The sequence below is a fragment of the Mesitornis unicolor genome, unplaced genomic scaffold, assembly GCF_000695765.1.
Source record: "Mesitornis unicolor isolate BGI_N332 unplaced genomic scaffold, ASM69576v1 Scaffold50364, whole genome shotgun sequence".
Taxonomy (NCBI): Eukaryota; Metazoa; Chordata; class Aves; order Mesitornithiformes; family Mesitornithidae; genus Mesitornis; species Mesitornis unicolor.
The window spans coordinates 1,405-16,517 of record NW_010180381.1 but is presented as its reverse complement, the minus strand read 5'-3'; the positions used below and the strand labels follow the sequence as shown (position 1 = coordinate 16,517).

Below are 15,113 nucleotides of genomic sequence, written 5' to 3'. Positions count from 1 at the left end.
AACTCCTAATATTCTGTGATTCTGTGAGTTTCAGACATTGATGGAAATTTGAGCTTCAAATGTTGATCTTCCTCACTGTAGCTGATGTCTGTTCATTGTGGATCCAGCCAATTTAGCAATTGCAGTTCATGTGTTCTTTCTGGTTCCTGTCATCAGAATCTGCAACATGTTGACTCAAGATGTAACAAAAATGATTTGTTTTCATTAAAAACCCAACATGTTGAACCCATTCAGAAAAAACCCAAACTGTTTCCAAAGGTTGATTGATGGTTTCTATGATATATGTGTCAATATAATAGACACAAGTACTTAGTAAGGGGATGCCCCACTTCTCCAAAAAACCTGCTTGAAAATACCAGGTATTTTCAGGTCCTTATATTGATTATGAAATATTCTATTTGAGTAATTTGATTTTAAAAAAGCAAACCAAAGCTTCTTTCCTTGAGTTGATAATGGTTGAAAATTAACTTACTGTCTAAGCAAAGCTATATGAATAAAGCATGTTTTATATAATAATAAAAATAAAATCTCAGGAATATATTTCAGTGTGAATTTATTTTTCATTCACATGAAAGTAGCATTTTTTTTCATAAGGATTATTATACCAACACACAGCTTTGTCAATAGCTGAACCAAAGAAGCCTAGTTTCCAGTGTGTTTGTGCCTCAAGGTTGAGTTCCCAAATGGAAGGTGCAATGTCTAATAAGTCTTCTTTCTAATATCTAATAAGAGACTTTTAGAGAGTGGTGGTAGGATCTCTCTCCTCTGCTTCTTTTTGCAAAGTTTATAGGAACTTGCTACCCATGAGGTCTCCACCTTACTACTTGGTTTGTATGAAACTGGACTCAAATCTGTAGACTATATAGGCAGACAGAAAAACATAATAGATAGAAACATACAAAGTGATTGAGCAAGTTTCAATTAATTTATTTCACTGTTTCAAGAAATATTTTTTTTTTGTATCACTGGTAACCAGTGTTGAGTCGGACAGTGAAGGCTGTTCACAAGTATTTGGTAAAAAAGTGCCATAAAAGATTTGGAGTTGCATTGAGGTTTTGATATTTATCACAGGTTTTCCAGTTTCCTTTTTCTTGAATTATCTGTACTATTAGAATCTTTGAGATTGAAAAAAGGGCTAGGAATCTTACTATAGTACTCATTTTCTTAGAGTATGTGTTACAAAAATGTAACATTGGCAGATTCAGTTTTGGTCTGAGGTAGATCCAGAATGTGAGAAAGTGAGAATAACAGAATGGGGTTTTATACATATATTTATTCTTAGCAAGTAAAATTGAAATCAATTTTTAGCTAATTTTAGTATTTTAAAAAGGAATGCAGGTTAAATGTTTGGCAAACTATTTCACTTCTTATTTTTTCAGTGTAACCTAAGACTTGCTCATTTAAAATAATCATTCTTTACAAAGCTGTGACACATAATAAAGAGATACATTTGCCTTTTATTTTCAAAGCCATAGGAGCACAGGAGTGCAAAGGAACTGTTTTGCAGAACTGTAGAAAGGCACGTTTTTCAAAACACTTTCTTGCAGTGTTCTCCTTCATTGCTGTGCACTACTTCATTCCAATAATTTTCCACGTGATCAACTATTTCTGAAGACTCATGTCCTGGCTTGTATCTTTATTTTTCTGGCAACCAAACCTGGTCATTTTATATATAATCTTCAAACATATTTCATGAGTTGCCTATAAAAAGTTGATATAAGAGTGCATGTGTGTGCGTGTGGTGTGTTTGTTCTCTGCTAGATAGTTTCATCTAAAATTTACTGGAAACATCCCTTTAAAAGAAGGAGAGCTGGAAAACAGAATGATTTGCAGATGCATTTCACTTACTTTACAATAAGAAAGCAGCAAATGAACTACTATCTTTGGCAGCACACAAACAGGCACTTTAAAATGTATTTGTGATTGAATGTTCTTGTTTAATAGCGTCTGGTGTACCATATCTACTCTTCTGCCCAGGCAATTCATTCTGACATAACGTAAACGTAATGTATTGATTATTTCTTTTGGCCAGGATAACTGCCCCCTCCTGCCTAACTCTGGCCAAGAAGACTTTGATAAAGATGGCAAAGGAGATGCCTGTGATGAGGATGATGACAACGATGGTGTCGAAGATGACAAAGTAAGATGCGTTTCTGTGAATTCAGCCATTTGACCTAAACATCTGGTTATAATAGATGAGAGCCTTATAGTTCAGAGCTTTAGCTGAGTTATTCTGCACTGCCTTTCCTGAATGATATCTGGTGCAGAGTAGGCTGCATTGGGTCAAATGAGAGTAGCACTGTGCAGAGCAAAGCAGCCTGGGGAACATGGGACTGAATTATGCTCTTTGTATCAGTTCTGGGTTCAGTTGTGTGCATGAGAACAGTTTAATGGAAAGTAGTATTGGATTTTTTATTTTGCTGTGGAAGACTGATCAGTCCATTGTATTTGAGAAGCTGGTAAATGTTATATCTGACGTATGTTGGAAACAAGTTATGATGAATAATAATAACTATAAACACAGCCAGAAGCAAGAGGATATGATAAAAGGAAAGTACCTAGCTTGGTTCATACTTTCCTCCTTTAGATCTGCCCACAAGGCTGAAATTCATTTATCTGCAGACCCTAAAAGACAGGTAGTTAGTCTAAACCCCTTCTCCCTGTGCATTCAGCAAAAGGACAGAGGAACCTCCAGAGTCAGCTTCACCCTGCATTTTCTGAACAGTTAGGATGAGTGAATTGGTTTTAGGAATTTATGGTTCCTCTTTGTTTCCTTCAGAGGGAGCCTAGATGCTCTAGAGGTTTAGATGGTTAAAGGTGGGTTAGAACAGTTTTCATGGAGCCTCTGTTTGGAATATTTCAAAACTGAAAAGATCATTTGATAAAGTATTATTTAATACATGTATTTGAAAAATTGTTGCCAGAAGTTGTTTTATGAGCAGTGTAAAATTCTGACTTGCCTCTATATCTTGTCCTTCAGTATATAAAATATACTTATGAGGAATTTAAAATGTTCTGCTAAAAAAATTATTTCCTAGTAAATGGTTTTTGCTTTAGCAGAGGAAAAGTAGTTTAACAATATTTTCCATATGGCCTCCTTTCAGATTCCATGATGCTGATGTATCCATCACTCCACAGCTTTGGTTTAGTTTCATTCTTCTTTGCTTTCCACACTGGCTTTCCCCATGCCTGTGCAAGAGGCCATCTATAATGTGTGAATATGTGAAACACAAGAATTCTTGTTATGGCAAACTTTAAAATTAAGCACTAAACTGAAACAAAATTTTCAAAATTCTACTAAAAGGAGTGGTCTCAGGGAAAGAATATTTTGGGTCAATAAGAGCATTTATTTTTAACTTTGTTTTTTGAAACTTTTTGCATTTTGTTATGACATGTAATATATAACACAACCCACAACAAAGTTAATCCTTGTTTAATTTAAAGAATCAAAATATGTGGTTCAAAAGTGAGAATATTGATAATAGTTTGTTCCAAAGAAGTCAGAGTAACAGTTTTAGTTTTTCCAAAAGATATAATACACAGCGGAAGTTGGCCTGATTTTGCAACGCTTTCTGGTCTTTTAAAAAAATGTATGTACCAGTGATACACTTTTGTTGAAATATCTGAGTACAGATGCGGTTTAAAAGTGCCTGTTGCTCTCCTAGTGAGATATAGAACACATTTTTCATGCCTTGTAAAAAAATTGCAAAAAGCCAATGATCCATGCTATGCAGATACCATCCTGTTAGCACCAAGATCTTTGGTGTAGGTACAGCTTTGTCCATTGAAAAAACAGTGGATTAATATTTTGATTTTTGGCCTCTATCCAAGATGAACAGGAAGAGTTACCACTTCATAGTTTGATCTCACGAATTGTGATTTATATTCTAAAATCTTCTATTTCTTCTTATTAGGACAATTGCCCTCTTCTGTTCAACCCTCGTCAGTTTGATTATGACAAGGATGAAGTTGGTGACCGCTGTGATAATTGCCCCTATGTGCACAACCCTGCTCAGATTGACACAGATAATAATGGGGAGGGTGACTCATGTGCTGTGGATATTGATGGAGATGGTATGCTTTCAGTCTTGAGAATTAAGTGTTATTCCACAAGTAGGCTTTTCTTTATGTCCAGTAAATGGACTACCTGCTTTTATGTATGGAATAAAATTGAGTCTAGCAGCTCAAAAATTCAGAAGAAAGAGAAGACTGAGGTTCATCTGTCCTGGGTAATGTAGTTGTCCATAAAGTCCCTAAATGACTAGAATGGATATTATTGAAGAATAAATCACAGCAAGTCTTTTATCAGTGTAATCTTAAAACAAATTCTTTCCTTCACTTGTGTTCCAAAGTAATCAGGGTCTAATATAACACTTCTGTTGACTTTTATTTTTGTTTTTAGGGAGGGAAAAGAACATCAGAACATCCGTGCGGTTAAGACAATATCTGTAGGCGATTAATCTGCTTTTCTATGAATGTAATGCAAAGCCCACATTAATCCAAATACACATTTTTTATGTGTCTTAAATATTATTAGAGGTGTTTATTTCATCTACCACTACATGCCTATGTGTCTCAGATTTGATTAGATTTAAGGAGGGGGAAAAGCACTTAAATGTCTTTCAGAAATCATATCCCTGCAGCTTTTCAAGTTTATGAGAATCCAGAAGTACTAGAAGTTGAAGAAATCTAATTTTGGATTTCCTCCAGTAACATTTTAAAACTCTGGAGTCTTCTTGTCCTTTTGATGATCAGGTTCTTAGTAGTACTCATGGTAGTTCTGCATTTGAAAAAAATGTAATCATATATTATTGGCTGAAAGACTATGCAAATATCCAGAGACCATATAATTCAGGAAAGGATCCTTGAATTCTTTCCAAACAGATGTGCCAACATGTCTTGTTTCTTTTCAAAGTATTATAATTTTGAAGGACATCGTTGGTTTTATAATAAAGTTTCCTGAGGAGCAATAGTTTCTTTTGAAACTTTGGCATGCTGTACAATAAAAGATGCAGATGTTCTGGTAAAATTTAATTATTTAGTGCTGAGGCAGATGAACATTAAGACAATTGGTCCTGTACAAAACTCTTCAGAAATTCCACCATGATATAGCTGTGCATTCTATGTCATTTCTTAGAGTGTGGGAAGAAAATAGAAATTAGACTTTTTTTTTAAAGAAAAATACCCTGCACCTTTATCCGTTGTTCTGTGAAAAAGGGCTAAATTCCAAAGATGTAATCAGCCCTTACTCTAGCAAAATTCCTCAGGAAAATGCATATAGAAGTCTTTATCATAGCAAGAAAAGTGGAATTGATACTATGATTTTTCTTTCTAATATTAGTCTTTTAACTATTTCATGTTACAGCAATAATGTTGTAGCAGTCAGAAAACCTATGAACCCCTTTGTGCCTTTCTTCTTTACTAGTGAGTCCTACAGCCTGTGGCTGTCTGTGCAGGATGCTATATCATTCTGGTTTCTTTAATGTTTTGTTTTTTTCCTCATAGACATTTTTAATGAACGAGATAATTGTCCTTACGTCTATAACACAGACCAGAGTGATACAGATGGTGATGGAGTTGGTGATCAGTGTGATAACTGTCCATTGATGCATAATCCAGACCAGGTAAATGTTAGGTACAGTTTCATTAATGGTAACATCAGAACAAGGGCAGAGAAGAGAACACAGGAATTGCTATAACTCTCTCCTTACTGTAGAGCTTGAGAGGTGGATCTGTATTGCTCATTTTCACATCTCAGTTTGTCAGATCTCTTTGTATCAGATGAAAGGGAAATAGAGTGATGATGCCTTTAATTCATCTTCAAGCCTTTGGTGAACTGTGTTCTTGCCCCATGGCAAGTGAGTACAGCCTCAGGCATGCATTTGGTATGCCTAAGTTTGTTGATAACACGTGCAGTAACATCAAGAATATGGAAGCAATTAGAAAATTTGTTGCTCAGACTGACACTCCCCTGTGATCTCTAGAATGAGAGAAATGAAGATTGTGGCCGAAGACCTGCCCTAGAAATGTCCTGAGGACCAGACCATGTGCACTGATAGCAAAATAAGTAGCCATACTAGCTTAAAGTTACATTTCTGCTTTAAGCACGGTTGTCATCATGATTTCACTTGTTTCCAGAGAAGTCCTTGAAGAGAGGTGTTGAGAAATAAAGTACCAGGCTATCCATACCTGTGTTAAGTAACAATAATAAATTTACTCTTCACATTTTTTGGGGGTAGACTGATGCAGATAATGACCTTGTTGGTGACCAGTGTGACAACAATGAGGACATAGATGAAGATGGCCACCAGAACAACCAGGATAATTGCCCTTACATCCCCAATGCTAACCAGGCTGACCATGATAAAGATGGTAAAGGAGATGCCTGTGATCCTGATGATGACAATGATGGTGTCCCAGATGACAGGGACAATTGTCGCCTCAGATACAACCCTGAGCAGGAGGACTCTGATGGTAAGAACAATGTCATATGAATTTGTTTTAGTTCTTAGTATCCAGTTCTGATCTTGGAGTATTACTATCTGATGAAGAGAAAGAATTCAGATCAAGCTGAGCTGCTTTTGACATTTGGGATACCATGGACTTCAGTGTAACTGGACTGGTCAGTTTGGTCCAAGGTTAGAGCATTAGGAAACCTCTGACAGGGGGTCAAAAGTGCACATATTTATAGAACAACTTTAACAAATTGAAAATAATTAAAACCAGATTCTTTATATATATACTTCTGATTTTCATTTTGAAATAGCTTGAATTTCCAGTGTCTTAAAAATGGAAAATGAGCTTCTTTGCTTTCAAAACATGTCCTGTTCTGAAAACGAAAATGAAAAAAAAATGTATTTTACCACTCTGTTTTATTTTGAAAAATAGACTATTTCTCCAGGTTTTTTAAGTCTAAAATTCTTGTTAATTTTTAACTATTTTTATAAAAAAGATTTCTGACCAGCTTTTCTCAAATTTGCTTTATAGGTAGCTTTAAATATATCTTGATGATGTACATGCCACAGTTTAAAAAATGGATACATAATTGTTCTTTTCTGCAGTTCTATGGTAAAATGCTGTTGGTCACTCTCAGACAGTCCTTCTCTATGCTTGGCAGTATTTCAGTAAGGTAATAGAGATAGTTTCACAATGATAAATGTTATTTAGAAAACATTTATGATCCTTTGAAAACCATCGTATGTCTACACGTGGTGGCCCTTGCAATAAATACAGGTGAGCAATTTCTGTTCTGAGTTACACAGCTTGCTGGAGTAATTCCATGGTTACACTGGAGAAATTGAAAGCAGAATTTAGTACCTACACAATATGGTTTTATGTACATTTAGAAAGATAAAATCCTGAGCCCTCACTGATTTCATAGTAAGACAGCTGCTGGCAGTAGGAAGTTTCTGGTTGGTAGGCAGCAGTAGTTCTTAAATTATTTAACCCTTAAGTCCAATTACATGTTCAGAAGATCTTTGTACTTGCCAATTTCTGATATAGCCTTTTAATTTCAGAAATATTCCAGAATAAGTGTTTTTCCAAACTGGGATATTTTGTTATAGTCATCTGTCTCCTGGACCTTGCAAGGGAGGCTACATTTATGTATGGAGTAAGGATTCATAAAAAGCATAATTTCAAACAGCTCATCACTGTCAGTAGTGACAGATCCAACAGAAATCTTGGAAAACCAATATATAAAGCAAAAGATGTTTCCATACTCTTGAAGATGTGAGCTATAGAAGATGAGACCCTGGAGAGAGCTGTTGGACGTGACTGGGTAAACAAATGCTTTCTAACTTTCCTTGACAGGAAATCAGTGTCCTCAGTAGCAGCCTAGTACCAAATGAACATCAGCAGGACTTTCAGTGAATATTTAGATTCTCCTGTGACTCAAAAATTACCTCTTTGATATTGGCAAAAGGAAGAAAATTGGAAATTCATTCCCTTTTCACCAATAAGTACTAACACAAACAGATGCAGGATCACACAGCTGGTCAGGATTTGGAGTTCTTCATGGCTGATTACCAGGGTGGACCATTTTACCACTTATCTGAACTACAGAAAGTATTTGAGATATTAGATGCTTCAGCTTTCTCTAACTGCTTTTTTCTTTGACCATGCCTAAACTCATCTTGCTTTCTCTTTGAAAGCTTCATACTTGGATAATGCAGTGGTGGTTAGGCACAGTAGTGTAGCTTTTCTTCTGTGAAGCATCTAGTAGTAGGTCAGTATTGAATGAGCTGGATCATTGCTATTTTGCATTGTGTTAAATCCCATGTTCTTAGAGCAGTCACAAACACTTAAAAAAATAGCAGATGCTCAGCTACATAGGGATAGAAACCAATTAGCTGGCAGTTCTGGTTCTACATTACTACCCAGTGTAATATCCAGAGATTTCTGTTGTAAAAGCCAGAGCCATTTGCAAATTTGTTTCTATACTTGTCTAGCCAAGTTTTTCAACTTTATTTTCAAGTGTTTATACTATTCTATGCCCCGGAATAACAGTGGCATTGGCAATGAGATGTTTTTTTTTAGATGCCTCCTTCCACCACCTACTATTCAAGGCAAGTCACACCTCCTGGTTTCCAACAATATCATGAGTAAATTAAGCAAGGAAATATTTCTTTATTTAAAAAAATACTGAATGTAGTAAAAGTGTTGATCAGAAGCACAACTGTAGCTGAGATGTATGGATGTATTTTTAGGTTCTCTAAAAAAACTCCTTGCAATTCATATAACAAAACTTAATATATACCTGTATACCTCCATGACTAGTCCTGTTGAATGCTGTGCTTCTTTCTTTTTTCTTACATTTTTCTGCAGCACTACTTTTTTTATAAGACGTTTTTCTACCCACAAGTGAAAGTAACTAAGCATGTATGCGTATTTTACTGCAATACTCTCCCCACTTTCTTTTGACATAGAGGTGACAGTTCTGCAACCTGAAGCACCTTAGATGGATTGTTGCTGAAGGAATCTTGAGACAAAGATAAAAGAGGCTGAAAAAAAAGTCTAATATCTTAAGTAGTATACAAGGATTTAGGAATGTGCAGGAAGATTAAGATTTTAACAGTATTGTTTGAATTCATTTACACTGCACGTATTAAAATCTGGCATTGTATCCACATCTGGGACAAATCAAACTGAAAATGTAATACAAGCATTAGTGAATTACATCAACATAGCAAACTTCCAACTTTTCCCACCCTGATTCTAAGGCAGCATATAATCTGGGGCCAGATCGATCACTGTCATGAACCACTGACAGGACAGTTTTATTAACAATTTTAGCCCAGATCTAAGTTGATGACTTCTTCCAGTCATTACCAGCAACAATTCAAATGGACTTTCAGAGAATGAAGCTTCCTTTGGAGTCATTTGGAGTGTTCTTTGAGAAATGAGAATCCTATGTGGCATAAATTTCTTCTGTCAGTGAGAGAGCTGTTAGGAAGGCTGGATAAATTGCTAACAATTGCATTTGCTTATTCACATTGCTTATAGGTGATGGCAGAGGGGATATTTGCAAAGATGACTTTGACAATGACAATGTCCCGGATATTTATGATGTATGCCCTGAAAACAATGCCATCAGTGAAACTGATTTCAGGAAATTCCAGATGGTCCCGCTGGACCCCAAGGGAACAGCTCAGATTGATCCCAATTGGGTTATTCGCCACCAAGGGAAGGAACTGGTGCAGACTGCCAACTCTGATCCTGGAATAGCTGTAGGTGAGTATCAGATGTCAGCTATTGTCTTTGGAAAAGTAACCAGTAACAGTTCAATGTTGTTTGCCTTTGTTGACCATTCATCTCCTCACTGTTGTACTCCTACAGGTAAGAAAACTGAAAAAGATCATATACAACTCCTAGCAAAACTTAGGGTATAGGTGGGACAGTTGGGTGTGGACAGATAGTCCCAACATTGTAACTAGGTGGTTTTTCTTTCGTCCTCTCCAGGCTACGATGAGTTCAGCTCCGTTGACTTCAGTGGGACATTCTACGTTAACACAGATCGTGATGACGACTATGCTGGCTTTGTTTTTGGCTACCAGTCCAGCAGTCGGTTTTACGTTCTGATGTGGAAGCAGGTCACTCAGACCTACTGGGAGGATAAACCCACCAGGGCTTATGGCTATTCTGGTGTGTCACTCAAAGTAGTGAATTCAACAACTGGTACTGGTGAACACTTGAGAAATGCTCTCTGGCACACAGGAAACACCCCTGGTCAGGTGAGAGATTTAAAACTTTAGACAAGCGAGGCATGAGTAATATTTTAAAAAGAAGGGAGGTATCTTGAAAAGAATTTCCTTTCACACCTCAATTTTTGCAGAGGTTTATCAACTTTTCCTCTGTTCCCATATTGCTAATGTTGATAATAACATTTGCATTGTGTTTCAAAGAAAACATTACACGTATAAAAAATATAAATGGAAAAAGTCACATGTATAAAAAGGAAGATGTGGTGTGGTCCAAAAAGAGGAGTGAGAGGTCTCAGTTATCCACAAATCCTTTGTGACCTCTGTATTTGCACTTGCTGCTTCGACATTCCAGCTTGTTTGAATTATATGTGGTTTAGAGTTCAGTAACCAGTGACAGCCAAAGAGAAAAGAAAACAAAGAGAGAAAAACTGCAGCTGTTCCAAATAGGGCCCAGTATGCCTTTTGGAAATGAAGTTAGTGGGGCTTTGCATGTGGATAGGAATTTTGCACTTTATTGCTCCTTGCAGGAAAAGGACCTTGACTAAGTGCAAGAGATTTCAAAGAGCAGGCCACAGGCAGTAACATCTGTGCAAGCTGCAGTCCTTCAGTGGAGCAACTCATACAGATAGGAAAAGTAGCATCAGCTCTGGCAGCATGAGTGCATATGTTAAAACAGGGGCAAGACTTCCTAAGGGAAGTCAGGTTCAGTGCTGTAATGGTCTTCAGTGAGTCCAGCTATGAAACTGCAGATGAGTAACTGATCAATAATTTAAGACAGAAACTTTTATTACTTTCACTCTGTGAAAGAGGTCTGTTGATCATACCATCAAATGTTGATCCCTGTTTTCAGTTTCATACTCTGCAGCAAATACGCTCTGACTGCATGTACAGTTACTATAGTGGATGTACAGTTATTGGAGCACAGTCTGTTTCTAATAAGGCATTTATATTCCTACTGTAGGTTCGTACTTTGTGGCATGATCCCAAGAACATTGGCTGGAAAGATTATACTGCTTACAGGTGGCATTTGATTCATAGGCCTAAAACAGGATTAATGAAGTAAGAAATGTTTCTGCACTTCTATATTATCTAGTAGCAAAACTCTGTTGATATAAAAGCTATGTTATGAGTTTCTTTGTAAGTTCTGATAATGATGATACTTATGTGACAGTTTGTTCCAATATTTTGGGGACATTTTGTTAACTTTAGAATCAGTTATTTTCTTTTTCAGATGTATTTAATTTAGTCTTGACAGTTCAATATTTACATCAGTTGGATATTCGTATGAAAAAATAATATTCTCAATAGCTCTTCTGTAAAGGGACCAAAAATTCCTGAGCAAAACTCAAAGCAAGATTAGAACATGAGATTCCTATCCAGCCTCTGGAATTTGAATGAATGAAATTAATTAGAAGCATCAGAATTGCCACAGGGAAGTAGTCCAACGGCCTGTCTACTTCAGCATCCTGTCTCCCGTAGTGGCTTATAGGAGATACTGCAGAAGTAGGCATGAGCACATCTGTAATGCACACAACATGGAGCTATGGCATGTGACTTTCCTTAGAGCCCAGCTGTTTATGTGATGCTCAAAAGAATGAGCATGAACAGTCTATGCCAATTTTATCTTCTACTAACTACTGTAACTGTAAAGGACATTTTCATGGGACAGAGCCTGACCTTACCTCTCAAGCTCTTGTTTGTGCTTATAAGCAGGGGAGTTTTATTTGGTTGTGAAAGACAAAGCGTAGAAAAATTTGGAAAGCCCAAGTTATCTGTTTCTTGGAAAGAAAATATTTTCTTTATGCATCAAAGTATTCCAGTGCAAAGTACTGACTGATCCAGGCCAAAAGGAAACTTGAGGTTTTCATTCATGTTGCTGTTACCTGTATCTTCCTTTGCAGAATCTACTTAGTGTCAGACAAAGCATGTTTCAATTGGTATCCCATTAGATTAATCTAGCATGAGAAATTCTATAGTCCAGGGCATTAAATTCCTTCATTCTTTAGTGTTTTTGTCGTAAATAAATAAATGAAATAATTTCACTAATATAGTCATTAAATAATTTTATTTGTACAGAAATAGAAATTTAGTATTAACATGATTAGAGCTGTATATTTTATTTTTTTTTGTGAGATGAATACTTTATTAAACTCTTCCCATGTGTTTTGGGTTATTGCAGTTTTGAGAATTACATTAAATAGGGTTACATGAACATGAAAACCTATCATTCTCTTTGCTGTTCTTCTTACCATCCATTAAATACTGTCTTCAAGAAGCAGTTTCATACTAGTCTTCAGGCACCTTTCAGAAAATAAAACACTTCAAGGTATAGCAAGTGCTGGACTTGCCTTTCAGCCTAAGAAGCAATCTGTCCCTAACCCTTGAGTTATAGGAAGTTGCTCAAGTGTGTTCATCCTCATGTAAAGCCATCCTGCTTTTAATAACTGATGTATTGTCAGTTGAAGCAGGACCATAATCCCTTCCTCCAGAGACTGCTCTAATTAAGACTATAGAGTCATTTCTCATTTGGCCCAAAGGCTATTTTAAGAGACTGAGAGTCAAAGAGCCTTGACTATCTCAAGGTCTCCCATGAGAAGTGGAGAATCCAAATTCAATGATCTGCAGTCTATATGATTGAGAAGGAAAATGAAGAGACATCTTTGGAGGTCTTTTGGCTTTAGAGTGGGTGCCAAAACACTAAAAAAAATCCTCACCCCTCAAAAAAACCCAAATCAAAATCCCAAGTTCTCCTTTTCCAGTTTCTTACTAGTCTAGCTGTTTGTGTCCAAATCCTTCCAGCTTTCATTAAACTCTTAAAATATCTGAAATTGAGACTCAGCATGTCTCCAATTAATGTTTTGTTTAACTCTAAGGGGATGGTTCTTCCAATTTCTGATGTTGGCCCTTGCACCTAATGAGAAATAAATCAGCCGTTCACACAACTATAAAGACAACTTTGCTAAGTGATGTGGCAAGGTCTTCTGCTAAACCTCTGAGTTCACAGGGACAGGGGCTTATCAATGAACTCTGGTACATTACATAGTTCATTCCAGGAGACATGACTGCACTAAATAAAGAATTGGGAAATGTTTTGCAGATGGTGTGCATAAAATTACTTATGGAACAGCTCCACTGCTTCTGATTAATGTGTTATGGCTGCCAGCCAGGTGGGCGTGAGATAGAGATGAGAAGCAATCCTTACAATGAAGTTGGGTTGTCTGGTGCCTTGTTAAAATTAATTCTGTTTCAGTTCTTGGGAACTGTTGCCAGGCTTTAGCACTGGACTCTGCATTATCCTCCTTGTCTAATTTAAATCATGTTCTTCTTTACAGAGTTTTAGTGTATGAAGGGAAACAAGTCATGGTGGATTCTGGACCGATATATGATACAACCTTTGCTGGTGGACGATTAGGTCTTTTTGTCTTCTCTCAAGAGATGGTCTATTTCTCTGATCTCAAATATGAATGCAGAGGTTAGTTACAGAAAATGTCCGGAAAATGCTGAAGCCTTTGATAACCTGTGGAGCAAGCACAAAATATGGAAAAGTATCCACTAGTAACTGAAAGTAATCTGTAGTAGCATAGTGTGTAGTAAACCTTGATTTGTTGAAATACCATGAATGCCCTTAGCCCCTCTAGTAATCTCAATTTGAATAATAAGTCCCAGATGTTTAATACTACCCACCTGGAAAAAATAAGATAGAAATCTTGGAGTGAGATATGTGCTTAGAATTGTGTCTGTATATCCACTTCCCTATGTAGGCTATTCCAGTGTGTCCTGCGGGCAGAGAGCTTCTGGATCACCCCTCTTTCAAAGGGCATGAAAGAGAGAGCAGATATTTTTAATGAGCATGTCTGTCTATAATGTCTTGTCCAAAAAGTTTTGAAATACAGAAAATGCTTTCCCAGGTTTTCTTATATATTATTTTTATACACATTTAGATACATAAGTGCACATATATATGTATCTCTGTCTATATAGACAGATACCTATTTTTATATAAATGTCCTCACATTTGTAGGAAAATGTAGAACAAGAAAAATTAGACTGCATCCTTGTATCATGATGGAGTTCTGTTCTTATGTGATTGACTTCCTAGCCAAATAAAATAACCACAATTCATACCTTTTTTCTCCCATTTCTTTCAGATGCTTGAGCAATGGTTGCTGCATTACCAGCAAAGTACTGTAAATGCTATGCAACCTAGACACCTCAGTACATCCTGGTACTCCCAGTTTCTATTTTTGTGTACCTCCTGTCCTCTGTACCTCCTTGTACTCCACACTCAACAGGTACTTCCCTGCTGCTAGAAGTGCCTCAGCCATCGCTCCACCCAAGTGCCTTCTCACAGCCAGGACTAATGAAGCCTGAATGTGAGAGTCCAACCCACCACTGAAGCAAAAGCAGATTGATACATTAGAACACTTTTGCAGAGTGAAAACTTAGCAAAAACATGTTTGTTTGTTTTGTTTATTTGTCTTTTTTAAGGAATGACGTTTACATAGAAAAATGTAATTACTTAATGTATTTATATATATATGGAGAAAAAGAGAGGGGCGATGATTATCAGTCATTGTCTCTAGTGAGGAAAAATATGTTTGAATAACTGTTTAGGTGTATGGTTGACACTTCCTTGCTCTGATCAGGACTGGACTTCAGTAACACAAAGCCTCTGGGTCTAATTTAAGCAAAGTAATAGAGGGCCACACCAATAGTATCTTTAATAACAATGCAAATGCCTTTGAATAATAAAGTAAAGGTCACATTTATTGATCCAAAAAGATGTTCTTTAGCTGATGAGGATGCTTTTAATAACACCAATTAAAATTCAAGTTGGCAGAAATGTCAAATTTGCAACCTAAAGCATTGTCTAGTAGAGACTTAATTCAGGCCAAACTGAATTCTAGAAAC

At 36.6% G+C, this 15,113-nt stretch overlaps 1 protein-coding gene across 1 annotated transcript; it reads left to right on the top strand.

The window, feature by feature from the left end:
• Positions 1-2,032: 2,032 nt before the first annotated feature.
• LOC104535539 (thrombospondin-2-like) lies at positions 2,033-14,610 on the top strand (the record flags this gene model as incomplete). The annotated part of the gene is made up of 9 exons (XM_010183070.1): positions 2,033-2,140; positions 3,915-4,074; positions 5,506-5,624; positions 6,240-6,474; positions 9,505-9,732; positions 9,961-10,232; positions 11,164-11,261; positions 13,535-13,674; positions 14,351-14,610. Coding segments are annotated over 9 exons (1,368 nt in total), but the record flags the coding sequence as incomplete, so codon positions are not given.
• Positions 14,611-15,113: the final 503 nt, after the last annotated feature.